The sequence below is a fragment of the Micromys minutus genome (genome assembly GCF_963924665.1).
Source record: "Micromys minutus genome assembly, chromosome: X".
NCBI lineage: Eukaryota > Metazoa > Chordata > Mammalia > Rodentia > Muridae > Micromys > Micromys minutus.
Window position 1 is genome coordinate 33,880,139 of NC_137970.1, and position 14,445 is coordinate 33,894,583.

Below are 14,445 nucleotides of genomic sequence, written 5' to 3' on the forward strand. Positions count from 1 at the left end.
GGGATTTGGGAGAAAGATTGTCCTAGGACACATTTGGGGTAGAGGAGTTCCAGATGTACACAGGTCCCCTGTGGGTACCCCTTCAGCTGCAGTGTTGGAGAGATCGTAAATGGCTTTTACTTGGGAGGAAGCGTGATTTCCATGCTCAAGTGTCTTGGTTCCCCACCCCCTCAAGGCAACAGCCAGTGCGCGCCACCACCTAAGCCTGGCAAGAGCTGGGGCGCACACAGTCCTCAGCCTGCTTCTTTAACGGTCTGAAGAGACTTGGCCCAAAGCGGGTCTCCCGACACCCCCACCCTACCCCCCTAACGGGGAGAACTCCTATACTTTATTTTGTTTGAAAAAATTCGAGCCATCTATTTACTTCTGAGTCTTCTCAGAGGAGGCCAGGGGTAGGGTAAGGGGGAGAGCCCACTTGGCCCGCCAAGCTGAGGGAGGGGGAGTACGCTGAGAGGAGGGGACTGGGTGTAGCCTGGAATTATCTGTCCTCGTGTTCCAGGCTGGCGCGCAGAGTCTCCTGGCGCTAGCGCCACCACCACCACCGCTCCCCGCGCCATCCCATCGTTGGCTTCGGGGATCCGGTGAGTGGGGTCATGACGCGCCGCGGGGCCGGCTCCCAGCCCCGCCCGCGCTGAGCGGGAACGCGGCAGTGTCGCGTGTCGCCCCCCGGGCCGGGAGGCGGGGGTGGGGTGGGGAGGTCGCCCCGGGTAGGGCGGGGTGGGGGCGGCGCGGAGGCCGCCAAGCTGGGGGGCTCTCCGGGCAGGCGCGGCAGCGGGCAGGAGGGCGTGTCTCCAGCCGGAGGGGTCCCTCCTGAGGCGCGGCGCGGGACTCCCCGATGGTGGTGCCGCGGCTCCAGGAGAGCTCAGGGTCTTGCCTCCGCCGCCGCCGCCGTCGCCGCCGCTGCGGGCGCCACCACCACCACCGCCGCCGCCGCCGCCGCCGTCGCCCGAGCCCGCGCCGAGCGTGCGCCTCGCCCTCCTCCCGCGCCCGCTCTGCTCTAGGATGCTGCGGCAGGTTCTGCACAGGGGCTTGAGGACGTGTTTCTCCCGGCTTGGCCACTTCATTGCCAGTCACCCGGTCTTCTTCGCTTCGGCGCCTGTGCTTATCTCCATCCTGCTCGGCGCCAGCTTCAGCCGCTACCAGGTCGAAGAGAGCGTGGAGCACCTGCTGGCGCCCCAGCACAGCCTAGCCAAGATCGAGCGCAACCTAGTCAACAGCCTCTTCCCGGTCAATCGCTCCAAGCACCGGCTCTACTCGGACCTGCAGACCCCTGGGCGCTACGGCCGGGTCATTGTCACCTCCTACCAAAAAGCCAACATGCTAGACCAGCATCACACGGACCTGATCTTAAAGGTGAGATCAGGGCGGGTTCTGGCAGCCCCTGGTGGCTCCACTGTTTTGGCTGGGCTGTTCCGCGTGGGGTCCTGGCTCAAAAACCCACCTCTGCTGTCCCAAGCAGTGGCTCCCGCGGGGGGCTCCTCTGCACTGCACGCCCCCTGGGCAGCAGCCTGGATTCTCAGAGGCTCTGAGGCAGGAAACGTTCGGATCGGGTCCTGGCTCGGCCCTGCCCTCCCTGCCTCTGCTGTACCCCCGCAGCTGCTGCAACAGTTGGGGCGGCGGCAGCCACGGTGCTTTAGTGCGCTTGTTTTGGTCGCAGTGGGCTTGGGGGCAGGGAGGCTTTCGGTTAACTGGGCCAAGAAGAAGCGGAACAAGAGAATACATTCAAGAAAGTCCCGCGACTTGAGAATAAAATACTATTCAGTAGGAGGGAAACGAGGTTCAAAGACACCATTCTCTGTTCCCGTTTTTCTTCTCTCTTCCTCTAGTCGCTGCACCCTAACTGTTTTTGGATAGGTTGCTGTGGGGAGTAGGTGAGGGACAGAGGAGTGTGAGTTGGCATGGTGAGGAAGATAACACCCACCCCCAACCAAAGTGCGGTTCCTGGTGAAGACCAGGACGGACACCACCCCACTCTTCCTGGAGCAAGGTGGCCATGTCTGTATTTGAGAGTAGGAAATGGTGCTTGTAAGTCACGGTTATTTCATCTTTCACAGTACTCTCAATCCACGTAAAGTCAGCTTCTTTGAGGAAATACAGAAAACGTTGAGATACTTTTGTTGGGGTTATTTGAACCCGTCAGTGTGGGGCAGATTCAAAGCTCAGAGATTAGGAACCAGGATGTGAACCCTGAGAAGATCATAGAAGCACAAAACAAAAACTGCTTGCACCATCAGCCTGAGGTGGGAATTTGCTGTGAAAAGTGAGGCTAACCCGTGATAACTTTCAAGAAGTTCCTAAGAAAAGCCGAGGAGTGAGGGCTAGAAATGGAAAAGTGGAGAGATCATAGGAGATAAACAAAAAAAGAAAGAAAGAAAAATAAATAAATAAATACATTTAAAGTGAGAGTGTTCTGTCTGAATGTAGGTGGAGACTGTGGGGTTTGTTTACTTCAGCTTCTGCTGGGGAAGGGGGGCGGGGCAGGACCCAGTCCCAGCTGAGATGCAGAAGAAATGGAAAGTGCAGATTTCCTGTGGGGTTTCTGGGTCTACTGGAAGGTTAGATTCCTCCTTTTCCCAAAGGGAGTCTACTAGTGAATCTGGGGAACTCTTTACTCTGTCTCTTCCTCTCCAGCTAACCCCGGTGTCCCTAGATAGAAGCTCATTTTCCTCTATTGTTTCCCTCTCTGTTTGTTGACATGCTATCCACCAGCAATTAGTAAGGGGCGAATCTGGCTGGGGACTGATTGGAATTAGAACACTGTCACATTGAGTGACTTGTATTTTTTTTTAACGGCACACAAATCACTAGACATATTCATTTATTTCAGAATCTTATCAACATTAGTCTAGAGATGCGCCCCCCCCCCCGAGGTTGTTTTTCAATATCAAAGTGGGTTGGCCCTTCCCCAATACATCAGAGCATCAATTGAGATACAGATAAATACTATTACGAATGCTTTATGAAGAATGTGTACAGTTGAACTGCTACAGGCTTAAGGAAAGTATAATGGAACAAGTATGGGCATTTGGGAATGCTTCCTGTTTTTGAGGATGATCTACTAAGTTTTTTCTCTTTGAATTTTTTTTCTCTCTGAGATGTTTCCATTTGCTTTTTTTTTTTTTTTTTTTTTTTTTTTCTCCCTCTCTAACAAACCATCAAGCCATTGTGACAGGCAATCACTAGTTACATCCACTGTCAAGGTTAATGAGACATCAACAGGAAAATCAGATATTTTTGAAATTATGTTCTTTCTGTTTGATTTTAATCAGTTCAAGACAAAAAAAGGCATATTGTAAAAAAGGTTGGGACGGGAGAGAAAGAAACTAGCTTTGCCTACATGTGAAAGGACAGTCTTGAAGTCAGTGGACTGTTTCAAATAAAAATGGCATGATTTTTCACGGTTTAGGTATATGGGTAAAAACAAAGCAAAGTCAACTAGTGGTCAGAAACTCATTTCCAAATCAGCATATATAGTTTATAACAATGCATACTTATGAAACATAGAAAATGTCTTTGATCTTTAAATTAGATATCCATTTTATTCTTTATACACTCAACTAGTTTTGTTAGGAAAGAAACAGGGGTATAGACAAAAATGGTTGTTCAGTAGTCATGGCAATGTAAAGTGTGGGAGTGAGCATTTCTCCCCTTCCTTTTTTTTCCATTTAGAGACATGGTGACTTGTCCTTTGCAATAGGTATTGGGAATGAAAATGTCGCTGTTATTGCTACTACTAGTTTGATACCAATACCTTATTATTAGCATCAAGGACAATACCACAGATATTTTAAATTGTATACTATACCTAATAGCCCCTGGGTATTTTATAGCATCTCATTTGAAGTTAAATGAGTGGGCAGAGCTAAAGCAGGGCTTGAGTTTTCTGGGTGCTGCCAAACTGGAGGACAGCATAAGGCATTTCAAGTGTACTGTTTTTCTTTGCATAATATTATTCAATAAAGGCTACTGTTCTTTATATATTAGGAGAGCTACTTGCTGACAAAAATACAGACCAAAGGTAGTTATGACAGAAAGGTTGACTTTTTAAATGTAGTTAAAAGAATAACGGGGAAAATTCTGCTTGAAAATATCATTGACCCTGATTCAAAGGTGCTTTCTCAAATGTGTGAAAGTGATAAGATTATTTCACTCTGACCCTGTAGTAAATAATTTTACCCCATATTGTGTGGGATATGACATTCTCCAGCAATAGTCTTCTCCGAAGGCTGCAAGGCAAGGTTATAATTTTAGGCAGAAGCGAATGGACTTTAATGATGCTAAGAAGGCCTCAACTGTTTTGAACCCCTTTAAATAAATACTAGTCTTCAAAAGTTTTTATTTCATTACAAAATTAAACATAGCTCAATATATTCTTAACATAAAAACAATGATATTTATCTCGGTAACTTTCAAAGAAGGACCTATATTGATAAATGTTTTTATGGTTATATAAGAAGACATTTAAGAAACTCCCATTGTTAATTAATCCAGGGTATGGCCAAGAAAATAATGGATTTATCCTGCAGTCATCCATGTAGAATGAAAAATTGGCATAGCTGAAACCTCAAGGGTATTCTGATTATCTTCAGGCCTCTTACAAGTTAAAAGCATATCCAATGTTTAAATATATTGAAAGACAGTTCTGTTACCCCATCTTACAAGTAGACATGATACTCTTTAGAAGTTAACTGACTTATCCATGAAGAAATACAAAGATAGAACTGAAACACAGATTTGAATTCATATTCCAGTGTGAGGTTTCACACTATTCCTTTCCTTTCAACTGTCTTTCGTTTTATTAAAAAAAAAAAAACTACTTAAATCATTTTAAATGGATCTTTTAAAATTTATGAAATTAAGTCTTATTTATATGCTCTCATACCCTGTTAGCTTAATTGGATAATAATGTTATTTTCTTGGCCAGTTTTCTCTCATATCAATAAATATATACATACATATTACATAATATATAATTATACATATATATTTATTACTTTATCCACATACATATGCACATATATTTCAATATATGTACATATGGATATATATTTTAAATACACAACACAAAACATTATTTTAATTATCAATATATAAAAAGTTAAAGACAAAATTCTAAATTGAAATTTACTGGGGGATTGAACATGGCTGTTTTCCTGGTGAACTTCTTATTCTTTGGCAGGGTCCAGGTATAGTCTAGCCTAGGTCACCTACAGTACCTGCAAGATACTTGATATTCAATAAATACTTGAATAGATATTTTCTCACTTACTAAAGAATTCATGCTATAGGTAAAGAAAAATCCATAGAAGTTAGTTTGAAATGTATCTTCTAAATGACGTTTCAATTTTTATAACTTTACCAGCAGTTCTCAAGCAAACAGCATGCTTCTTTTCTTGATAACCTCTGAAGTCAAATCAAATGCGTTTTGGCTTTCAAATTAATTATGACATGTTCCATTGTGGTCTGTAGTATGTCCATATCTTCAAAGAAACCGCCACAGAATATTTAGTTCCATACCAGAGAAAGGACATAGTCTCACTAATGATGTAATTTTTCATTTACTAGGCATCTCACTTGGCTCAAATATTGAGTTTCCATTTTATTTAAGTTGTTCATGTCTAACTGCTTTGGATCACTAGACAAAAAGTCCAGTTTATGGAAATTGCCATAAGAAATTATAGTCTATTTTTAGCCAAATAGTTTTTAAATTGAAAAAATATTTTAAGTAAAACAAAACAAAACAAAACCATATGCCCGGAACTGTGTATATACCAGAAACTGGAAAGGGGGTCCTTATGCCTAAAATAATTTTTATTTTACTATTACTGTACATATGAAGTTCTGACACTGTAATCTAAAAGTGTAGTACCCGAGTCATTTCAGGATGTCAGTGCTATTAAAATAATCCACAAAGCAGTAAATCTCAACTGGAAATGACTGTGCCTCTACCCAGGGAATAGCAAAATTTAGTGATATCATCATCATTTTTGTTGTTGTTTTTGTTGTTCTTCCTGTTGTATCATGTAATAGACCTCCAAGCAAGACATTATCTGGCTCCAGATAACAATCATGTCAAATTAGAAAAACCCTCTTCTTTGTGTTTTTGTATTTATTTGGATTATTTTCAGCTACATTGGTTAATGGAAAAATAAAAATGTCTAAGAGATGTTCACACCCAAAAGTCTTATTGAACTTTGGGGGCAAATGTTCTAAACTGTGAGATGGTGCCAGCGTGGGCAATTGGGTGCACACCAGATATATTTTTTTAAAGTCTAATTTTCCTAAAATGTAGTTATTCTACCCTCTCCATAACTTTATCCATTATAGTCTAATCATACCTGCTGAAGAAAATCCTGAGAAAGTGAATGTCGTCTAACATCTTGAATAACGAAGCTCCTGACCTTTGAGACTGAGCAGATAGTAAAGTGCCCATTAGTGGTGTGTCTGAAGCTTCAATCTATAGCACTTGCCCACTTAGAACAGGATTTTTCTGACTGTGTATAAGACCCCACTGTGAGTGTTAATCTGTCAAGAAGCAGGCAGCACTTTGCTGCCTATTCCAGCTGTTCTGCAAAAAACTACAAAAGCAAAGCTTCATCTAAGGAACATAGAATCAAAGACCATGGTTTTGGAAAGCACTGTAAAGGTCATCTAAACAGACTCTGATGCAGGGATCTGCTCTTAGCATCTCTGGGTGTCTTGTTTGGTGACAGGTGCTATGACACCCTGGGCAGTGCAGTTGCTTTTGTGATTTATCCAGATGGCACATACTCTAAGAAAAGATTGATCCCAAGCCTGAAAGAGTAGCATTTTTTTTTTGCATTTGCCAAGTCAGTAAATTGCCTTCTACATGTTAAATTGTACTAGGGAAAATTAAGAGACTGAAGACATTTGATTCTCATATCATGGAGTTGCATTCAAATAATTTCAGTAAAATTTCTTTCTGAGTTGACTGATATTTTAGTACACTGCATTTGAATAGTTAGTATTTCAAGTACCCACCCAACTTTTCTCATTTAAAATTGAATAACATAATAAAACGTGGAAATGCTTACCTTTAATTCTAATACTTTCCAGTGAGAGCTGGAGGTTAAGAAAGTCAAGTTTATTCTCAGCCTCACAATAAGTTAGTTGGAAGCCAGGCTGGTGTACTTGCTACTCTGTTTCTAGAAACCAAGAGAACGATCATTTACTCTCTTCATGTAGGTAAAAATTTCGAACATAAATCCATAAGGAAAACCTAATTTTAATGAATTCTAGCTCTTAGTACATTCATTCCATAAGGAAAGATGAATTTTTTTATTAAAATTCAAACTGAACCTTTAAGGACCGACTTAGAAACTTACAGAAATATTAAGCATTTAACTGGCAAGCCTTTATGATAAATAAGAATGGAGTTAAAAAAAAAGGAATATTCTCTTCTTGAGGTTGCAGCATCCCTTGGAACAGAAGCTAGGGAAGTCTGAACTGATAACTTTGACTTGGTGAGATATGCTATTTGGTACCTGATTTGGGGGCTTAATATGAGCCCTGGCTGATACCTGAGTTAGGCTTAAAGCAGACCTTTGATGTTACCTGTTTGGTAGTGTATCACAGCAAACAGGCCTGTCTGCAGCACAGCCTGTATCTCTGCCACATACTCAGAAAGCCACAGAACTATGAGGTATCCTGCCAGACTGATTTAATGACCAGCAGGGGAGGTGAGTAATCTCTAACCTTTAAAAAGTGGGAAAAATGAAAATCAACACCAGTTGTTATTTCATGTTGGATGCCCTAAATAATATATCTTAATATATTTTACCTTTGAGTTCACAATTTATGTTTAGAATGAAAGCAGGCAATGAGAGACTAGAGAAATTAATTTGTATGTAAGTGTTCTCTAAGAAATCTTCCAGAGAAGGTTGTTTCTGGTATTTTAAAAAATTGAATTGTTCATCTAGGCATGGTGACACAAACCTTTAACCCAAACACTTGGAGGCATCTCTGTGACTGCAAGGCCAGCTTGGTCTACAGAGAGTAACTTCCATGACAACCAGGCCTATGTAAAGGAACCTGTCTCAACACAAAACAAAACTCCAGTTGTTTGGTCTTCCACTTTATGTTGAAACCATGGATTCGAAGAACAGTCAAGATGAGGATTGTTTTAAATTAAAGCTATTTGTCTTGGGAAATGAAAGTAGAAACTGCCAACAGGAAAATAAGAACAAAATATATGGAGTAGCAAGACATTATCAAACATGTGTCCACTGAGGGCACCCAGATCAAATTTTCACTGGCTAACTCAGGGAAACACTGGAGGATAACTGTCTGAGAAGCTGAGTATTTATCCTCCAGTTCCACCTGATGTGCCTGCATATAGGAATAATAAATTTTAGGCATAACTAGAGGCAGAACTTGTCCCCACTACTAGATATTTTAAAGCTTTAATAGAGAAACACAGGCAATTGTAGTAAGTACCTTTGACTTGTGAAAACAGAATTCATTTGAGAGAATATGGGTGGGGCCCTAAGAGCATCTGTCCTGACATTTTAAACTTAACCAGGGTTGTATATTTACAGACTTAGGGTTCAGTTTCTAGATGATACTCCTCTTTTCACTCAACTAGATGACAATGACCTCATCCACATAAAGTTTAAAATTAAGATACACCATACTTATTTATTTTTCAGTTTTCCAAGAACCAACAGATTCTGAATAGATTATTCCAAATGAGTCTTAAACAAAACCAGATAATGTGGTGTTAGTTGGTGAACCTTCACATCTAAATGGCTCATGTCTAGCCACTTATTATGAACTCAAAAGTCTGCAGGTCCTCATTTCATATCCAGCATCTTAACACATTTACTATTGTTCTCCCATAGAAAGGCCCCTTTTCTTTAAGATCCAGTTCTTATGACTTCTCCTTGTAGGCTTTGTCAGATTCATGGCTCCTTCTTGTCCTTAAATCTGAATGACTTGAATAAGCATCCACATTTCATTAATGCTAAGTAAAAAAAATTAGTTCATTTTCTATATTTTTCCTAATACTTTATCTAGAATAGGAGCAATGATGGATGCTGATAAATATCTCCTAGATCCTAGTAAAATGTAAAATGTGAAGCAAATACTTAATAATTAAATTATAGGCAGTTGTTGACTTAGACGATGGAAAATGTACTTTTCTTCCTTCTTGATTTATTTAGGTAAAATAAATTTTTACATGATTTCTTTGGGCGTCTCTTTGTTTTCATCTTCAATAAAATTATTCGACAAGGATTCATGAAGAGAAATCCTTAGAAAATCAAACACCTGACTAACTTCTCAAACCACACCACACCACAGCTTGTAAACAGTTTGGGAAGATATAAATTTCCAATAGTTCATTGCTGTGGAGAAAGTAGAGAGTTCTGCAGTTCTCAGCAAGTATCCTGAAAGTCCATTCTTTATTCTATACATGTCTTCTTATTGCTTGGAGTAAGTCTCAAAATATTGACCACATCCATAATCAAATGCAAAGATGAAATACTTTTTTTTTTAAATCTGGGACAAGAGATTTTCCTAGTTATAACATGACCTTTATAGAGATCTGTGCTTGTATGTTATTTATTCCTGCCTTTTATAAGAGAGCAATCAAGATAACTGAATATATTAGTCACGAAGATGAAAGTGAGAGAAATGATACCAGTACAAGATCATATTTCCGTGAATTTAATAAAATCTGTAAAACCTTTGATTTTTCAGCTTTGGAAGTAAATACATCTTGCCTGTCCCATGATGCTTTCTTGCCATCACTACTTCCAAAGCTTTGTCAAATCTTCTGAATATCACAAGAAAAAATGGTCTCTTACTAGTCTACAGCTATCAATTTAAGTGATCAAACACACTGACATTTAATACCTTAATTTTATAAGGTTTTAGTTGTTGGCTTTTGGTTTTGTTCTTGTGATTATATTGTATAAGGGTAAGTAACCCATTGAATAGTGTTGATCACACTTAGACTTTTTAACTGGACTATACATAGCACATAAAATGATTGTTTAACAATAGGTCTAAACTATAGATTCTGATTCAGTGGCTTCTAGAGTAGGACCTGCTAATCTGTAGGTTGTTGTTGTTGTTGTTTTTGTTTGTTTGTTTTGTTTTTTTTTCTTCTGGGGGATTCTTTAGACACTCCCTAGGCTCTCATTTTAGCGCAGGTTACTTCCAAGCCTATGCAGTGATTCTACCTTAGGCTTACAAATACTGCCTAAGTCTGAGCCACCATGTCCAGCTTGGTCTGCCTCTCCATCAAGTTCTCAGGAATGCAGGAGCTGTTGGTCCACATACAGTTGTTGTAAATAAAATAATTTTGAGTCAAGAAGGCCAAGATCAAGCTTTCATAATTCTAACAAGCCACTGAACTCCCTCTTGATTACACTGGGTGCAATGGCATTATTTTTTGCCCATTTAATGTAAAGCTATAATGAGATAAATATGTGAAGCCATTGTGTAAGCATTTTTCTCTCTAAGTTGTGTGATTTTATTACTATTTGCTTTGAAAATAGTGGTTATTTCTGCATATGTGCCAGTTCTTTGACCATGATTATTGCCCTTTGAATAAATATACATTGCATAGTTTATCTTTGATCAACCAGGCAGTAGTTACTGCTCCATCAACATCCTCAATACTCAGACTGGCACTGTGTTGGTCTTTGATGGCTTCACCTGGGTCATTATAGATGATTAGATTCATCTTATTTCTGAGGAAGCAGCAACTTCTGCACAAAGTTCTTAAGCAGGAAGAGATGTAGATGTGGTTGGATGCTAGAAATTCCAGTTTATCAAGATATTTTCTAGGGGCCCAAAACTCCAATCTTCATTCTTTGTAGGAACTTTGCACACAAAACAAACCTTCAGTTCCTACCCAGGGAGATGCCATTGAAATAACATGCTCTAGGAGGCAGTGGATCTGTTTTCAAGCTGCTTTTTTTTTCTTCAATTGTGAGCATCATGCCAGGAAAAGGGATCCCTCAGTACATTTTAGTGAAAGCATTCCCAACTTATCCCTTACTTAATTTACATGACTATATGTTTCCCTGGGAAATCTTGCCCACAAAAGTACCTACTTTTGAAGTGCAAAGCACTTCAAAAGAGTCTTGTCAGAATTGCCCTAGATCAGGAGAGTCAAGCAAATAACTGAAATGTTGGAAAATTTTGCTGACTGGATATTTTTATCATTTAGGTTAGTCCTTTTTGAAAAACTCTTTTTAAACATTTTTTTAAAAGCAATAATTAGGTTCAAAACAAATCCACCAGTAAAGATTCCTCTGTTCACCTGTTTTTATCTGTCTAATTCCTCAAACAAAACTGTCTTCACAGTAAGGTGAAGGTTAATGATACTCTTTAAGTTTCAATGTGCATCTGAAATCTTTGGGAATCTGTACTTTTGTAAACTCCACCAGATACTGGTGCTGATGTGCTGAGTACAGTTAGAGGAGAATACTGGATTTGTGGACCAGAAGCACCTTGCTATGTCTTGTGTCTCTCTCTCTCTCTGTGTGTGTGTGTGTGTGTGTGTGTGTGTGTGTGTGTGTGTGTTAGTTATAGGGGGACAGAGAACTTCGGTTTTATGCTAAAGTAGTAGCTCTCCAACTTCAGCCCAGAAAGCTTGTCCAAATGTAGACTGGAGTTACACCATGATTTTCTGAGTTATGCTTCGAGTGGAACCTAGGGATCTGTATTTTCATCAGTTCCCTGAAGTGGTACTGTACCTCTTTGACCATGGAACACATCTTGAGACCTCTGATAGAAAAAAATTCCAACAGTAAACTTTCCTAATTAATTCCAAAATGATATTTTTGTCCTGTAGAAATCAGCCAATAAATACAAGCAGAGTGCAACTATGATTTTTCAGTGGTTGAATTCTGAATGATAATTTAACTGTTTACAAAGTACTGCCTAAATCTAAACATTTGAGATTTGCAGCATAAACTAGTACATTTCCCCAGTTCCCTGTGGTATAGTTGACTCAAGATTCTGAACTTCATAAAGAAAACACCAAGATAGCAAAGATAGCAAGAAATTACACACACAAACATGAACACGGGGTGGGTGGAGAAGGATGGCAGGGAGATGGAGAGAAAGAGAGAGAGAGAGAGAGAGAGAGAGAGAGAGAGAGAGAGAGAGAGAGAGAGAGAGAGAGAGAGAGAAAACTAAAAGCATCAGATTTATAATTACTAAAGCTTCCATTCTATCACAGACCTTCTATGCTGGATTATAAGACATTTGCCTTCATAGAAAATTCCATTGAAGCAAATCAGGCCGCAAAATGCACACATAATAATACCTGCATGCTTTATTTCTCAGACAGGACCCCAGCTATTTAGCTGTGTTAAAGATACGATACTCAGGTTAAAGAATATTAATGCAAATAATAACAAATGAAATTATTTCCTTTGCAGGAAAGTGGATAGAAATGGATATAATAGTGTTAGATGAAATAAAACAGACTGGGACAGATAAATTTTATATTTTCACTCATATGGAATCTAGACTTTATATATAAATTACATGTAACTGGACTGGGGAATATCATTTTATGGGAAGAAAGGAGATAGGGAGAAGGTTGGAGTAACATAAGGGTTATGCAGGATATGACCAAAATTCATTTGTATACCATATATATGTGTGAAAATATCATAATGAAACTAGTCATTTTTATGCAAACCAAAAGAAGACATTTACAAATTTAAATGATTGATAAAAAAAAGAACTTAGTCAGAACCATTGAAATAGGTATAGGATTAGATATCATATTCTATGATAAGGGATTGACATCAGGATCAATTATTAATTCAATGAAGTATGATAATTTATACTCAAGAAGCAGTGTGGGGATTGGTTAGAACATTATTAAGAAACATCGGGAATGAAGAGGAGAGTTTGGCTATACAACCTCACAGGATTCTTCATGGAGACAGACCAGAGTGATTAGATATTACACAGAGGATTCAGAAAGTGAATATTTTGGTCATGTGACTAGTATAATAATAGTTTAGTGCTATTATAACATAGAGTTTAGTACATTCCAAATTGGAATAAGCAATGCTTCATAACCCAACAGTTCTGTGTTGTAAGGCTGTGGGTTGTTTAAGGGTCCATTGTCAAGCTAGTTATCTTTCTAGGAGTTTCTATTTTCTTTCCTATAAAATTGGATCGAGACATACATTTCTTTTGCGTTTATCAAAGGCCTCCTACCCAGGGTGAATATCAAGAATGTACTTTTCTGAAACTTTATCCTAAATTCTTAGAGCACCTTTATAGTCTTTTGCTAGCCTACTTAACAGAGTGATGAAAATCAACATGAATCAAGAATTCATACAGTAGACTATACTACCAAAATTTTTACTTTAATAGTCACAGGCACAAACCCACTAAAATAATAAAATTTTCCTGGAAGTATATAAATCATTTCCAGTTCTCATGCCTTACCAGTTTATAGCAGTGTTCCAGGGTAATAATAATATATTGCAATTAAGATATCAACAAGATAAAAACTGAACTGGGACATGTACGTAAGGAAGACAGTAGTCAACAACAAGACAAAAACAAAAAAAAAACATTTAGGGAATTTGAAATGTTGGGGACCCAAACAATAACAAGCAATAAAAATACTTCTAGGAAGTAGTTTAATATAGTCGCATGATGAAGGCCTATTATCTCAGATCCTAGTAATTCACAAATGTCCAGCAGTGCAAAAAAAATTCACTTGAAGGGAAGAAAGAAAATATCAAAACTTAACTGATATGACATATGTTAGAATTATCATACAACAATGTAAATAACTACAATTAATATTTAAGGACTTTAGTGTGAAAAATAGGCAAACTCAAGAACAGATGGATAATATGATAATATGATCAGAAAATTGGAATTACCTGAGTGAATCTAAAAGAAATGCTGGTTTGGAACTCTCTGAGTCAATAAAAAACTGTTAGAAGTAAGAAACATATATACTGGGGAAGAATTGCAGATATTAAATCATCAGTAGATATAACAGCAAAGAATCAATGAACTGAAACATAGCTCAGTAGAAATATCACAAACAGAAACATTAATAGTTAAATAATGAAAAAGAGCAAGATCTCATGCAGAATATCTAACTGCACAAACAGTATCAAAAAGGTATAACATATATGTAATTGAAATACCAGTAGAGAGAGCAAAATGAAACAATAACCATAATGAAAGATCCATGATCAAAAGCTCTTGCAAAATTAATGTCATACAGCAAACCACGCATTCATATAGCTTGGAGAACACCAAGAAGAATAAGTTTTCATCAAACCGCACTTATGCAAAACACAGTCAAACTGCAGAAAACCAAAGACAAAGAAGAATCTTGTAAGATACTTAGGTGAAGGTAGCTTATTTACAGAGAAACAAAAATAATGTCACTAGTTATCGGAAAAAAAAACGAGCAAGAGG

General features: G+C 38.9%; 1 protein-coding gene across 1 annotated transcript in view; it reads left to right on the forward strand.

The window, feature by feature from the left end:
• Positions 1-1,002: 1,002 nt before the first annotated feature.
• The window catches only part of PTCHD1 (patched domain containing 1), a gene marked incomplete at both ends in the record, with an annotated part of 47,162 nt that continues 33,719 nt past the window's right edge, over positions 1,003-14,445 (forward strand). The window contains one exon of the mRNA XM_080910824.1: positions 1,003-1,353. Coding sequence (XP_080766950.1) covers positions 1,003-1,353 — 351 coding nt within the window. The remainder of the gene's footprint in view (positions 1,354-14,445) is intronic.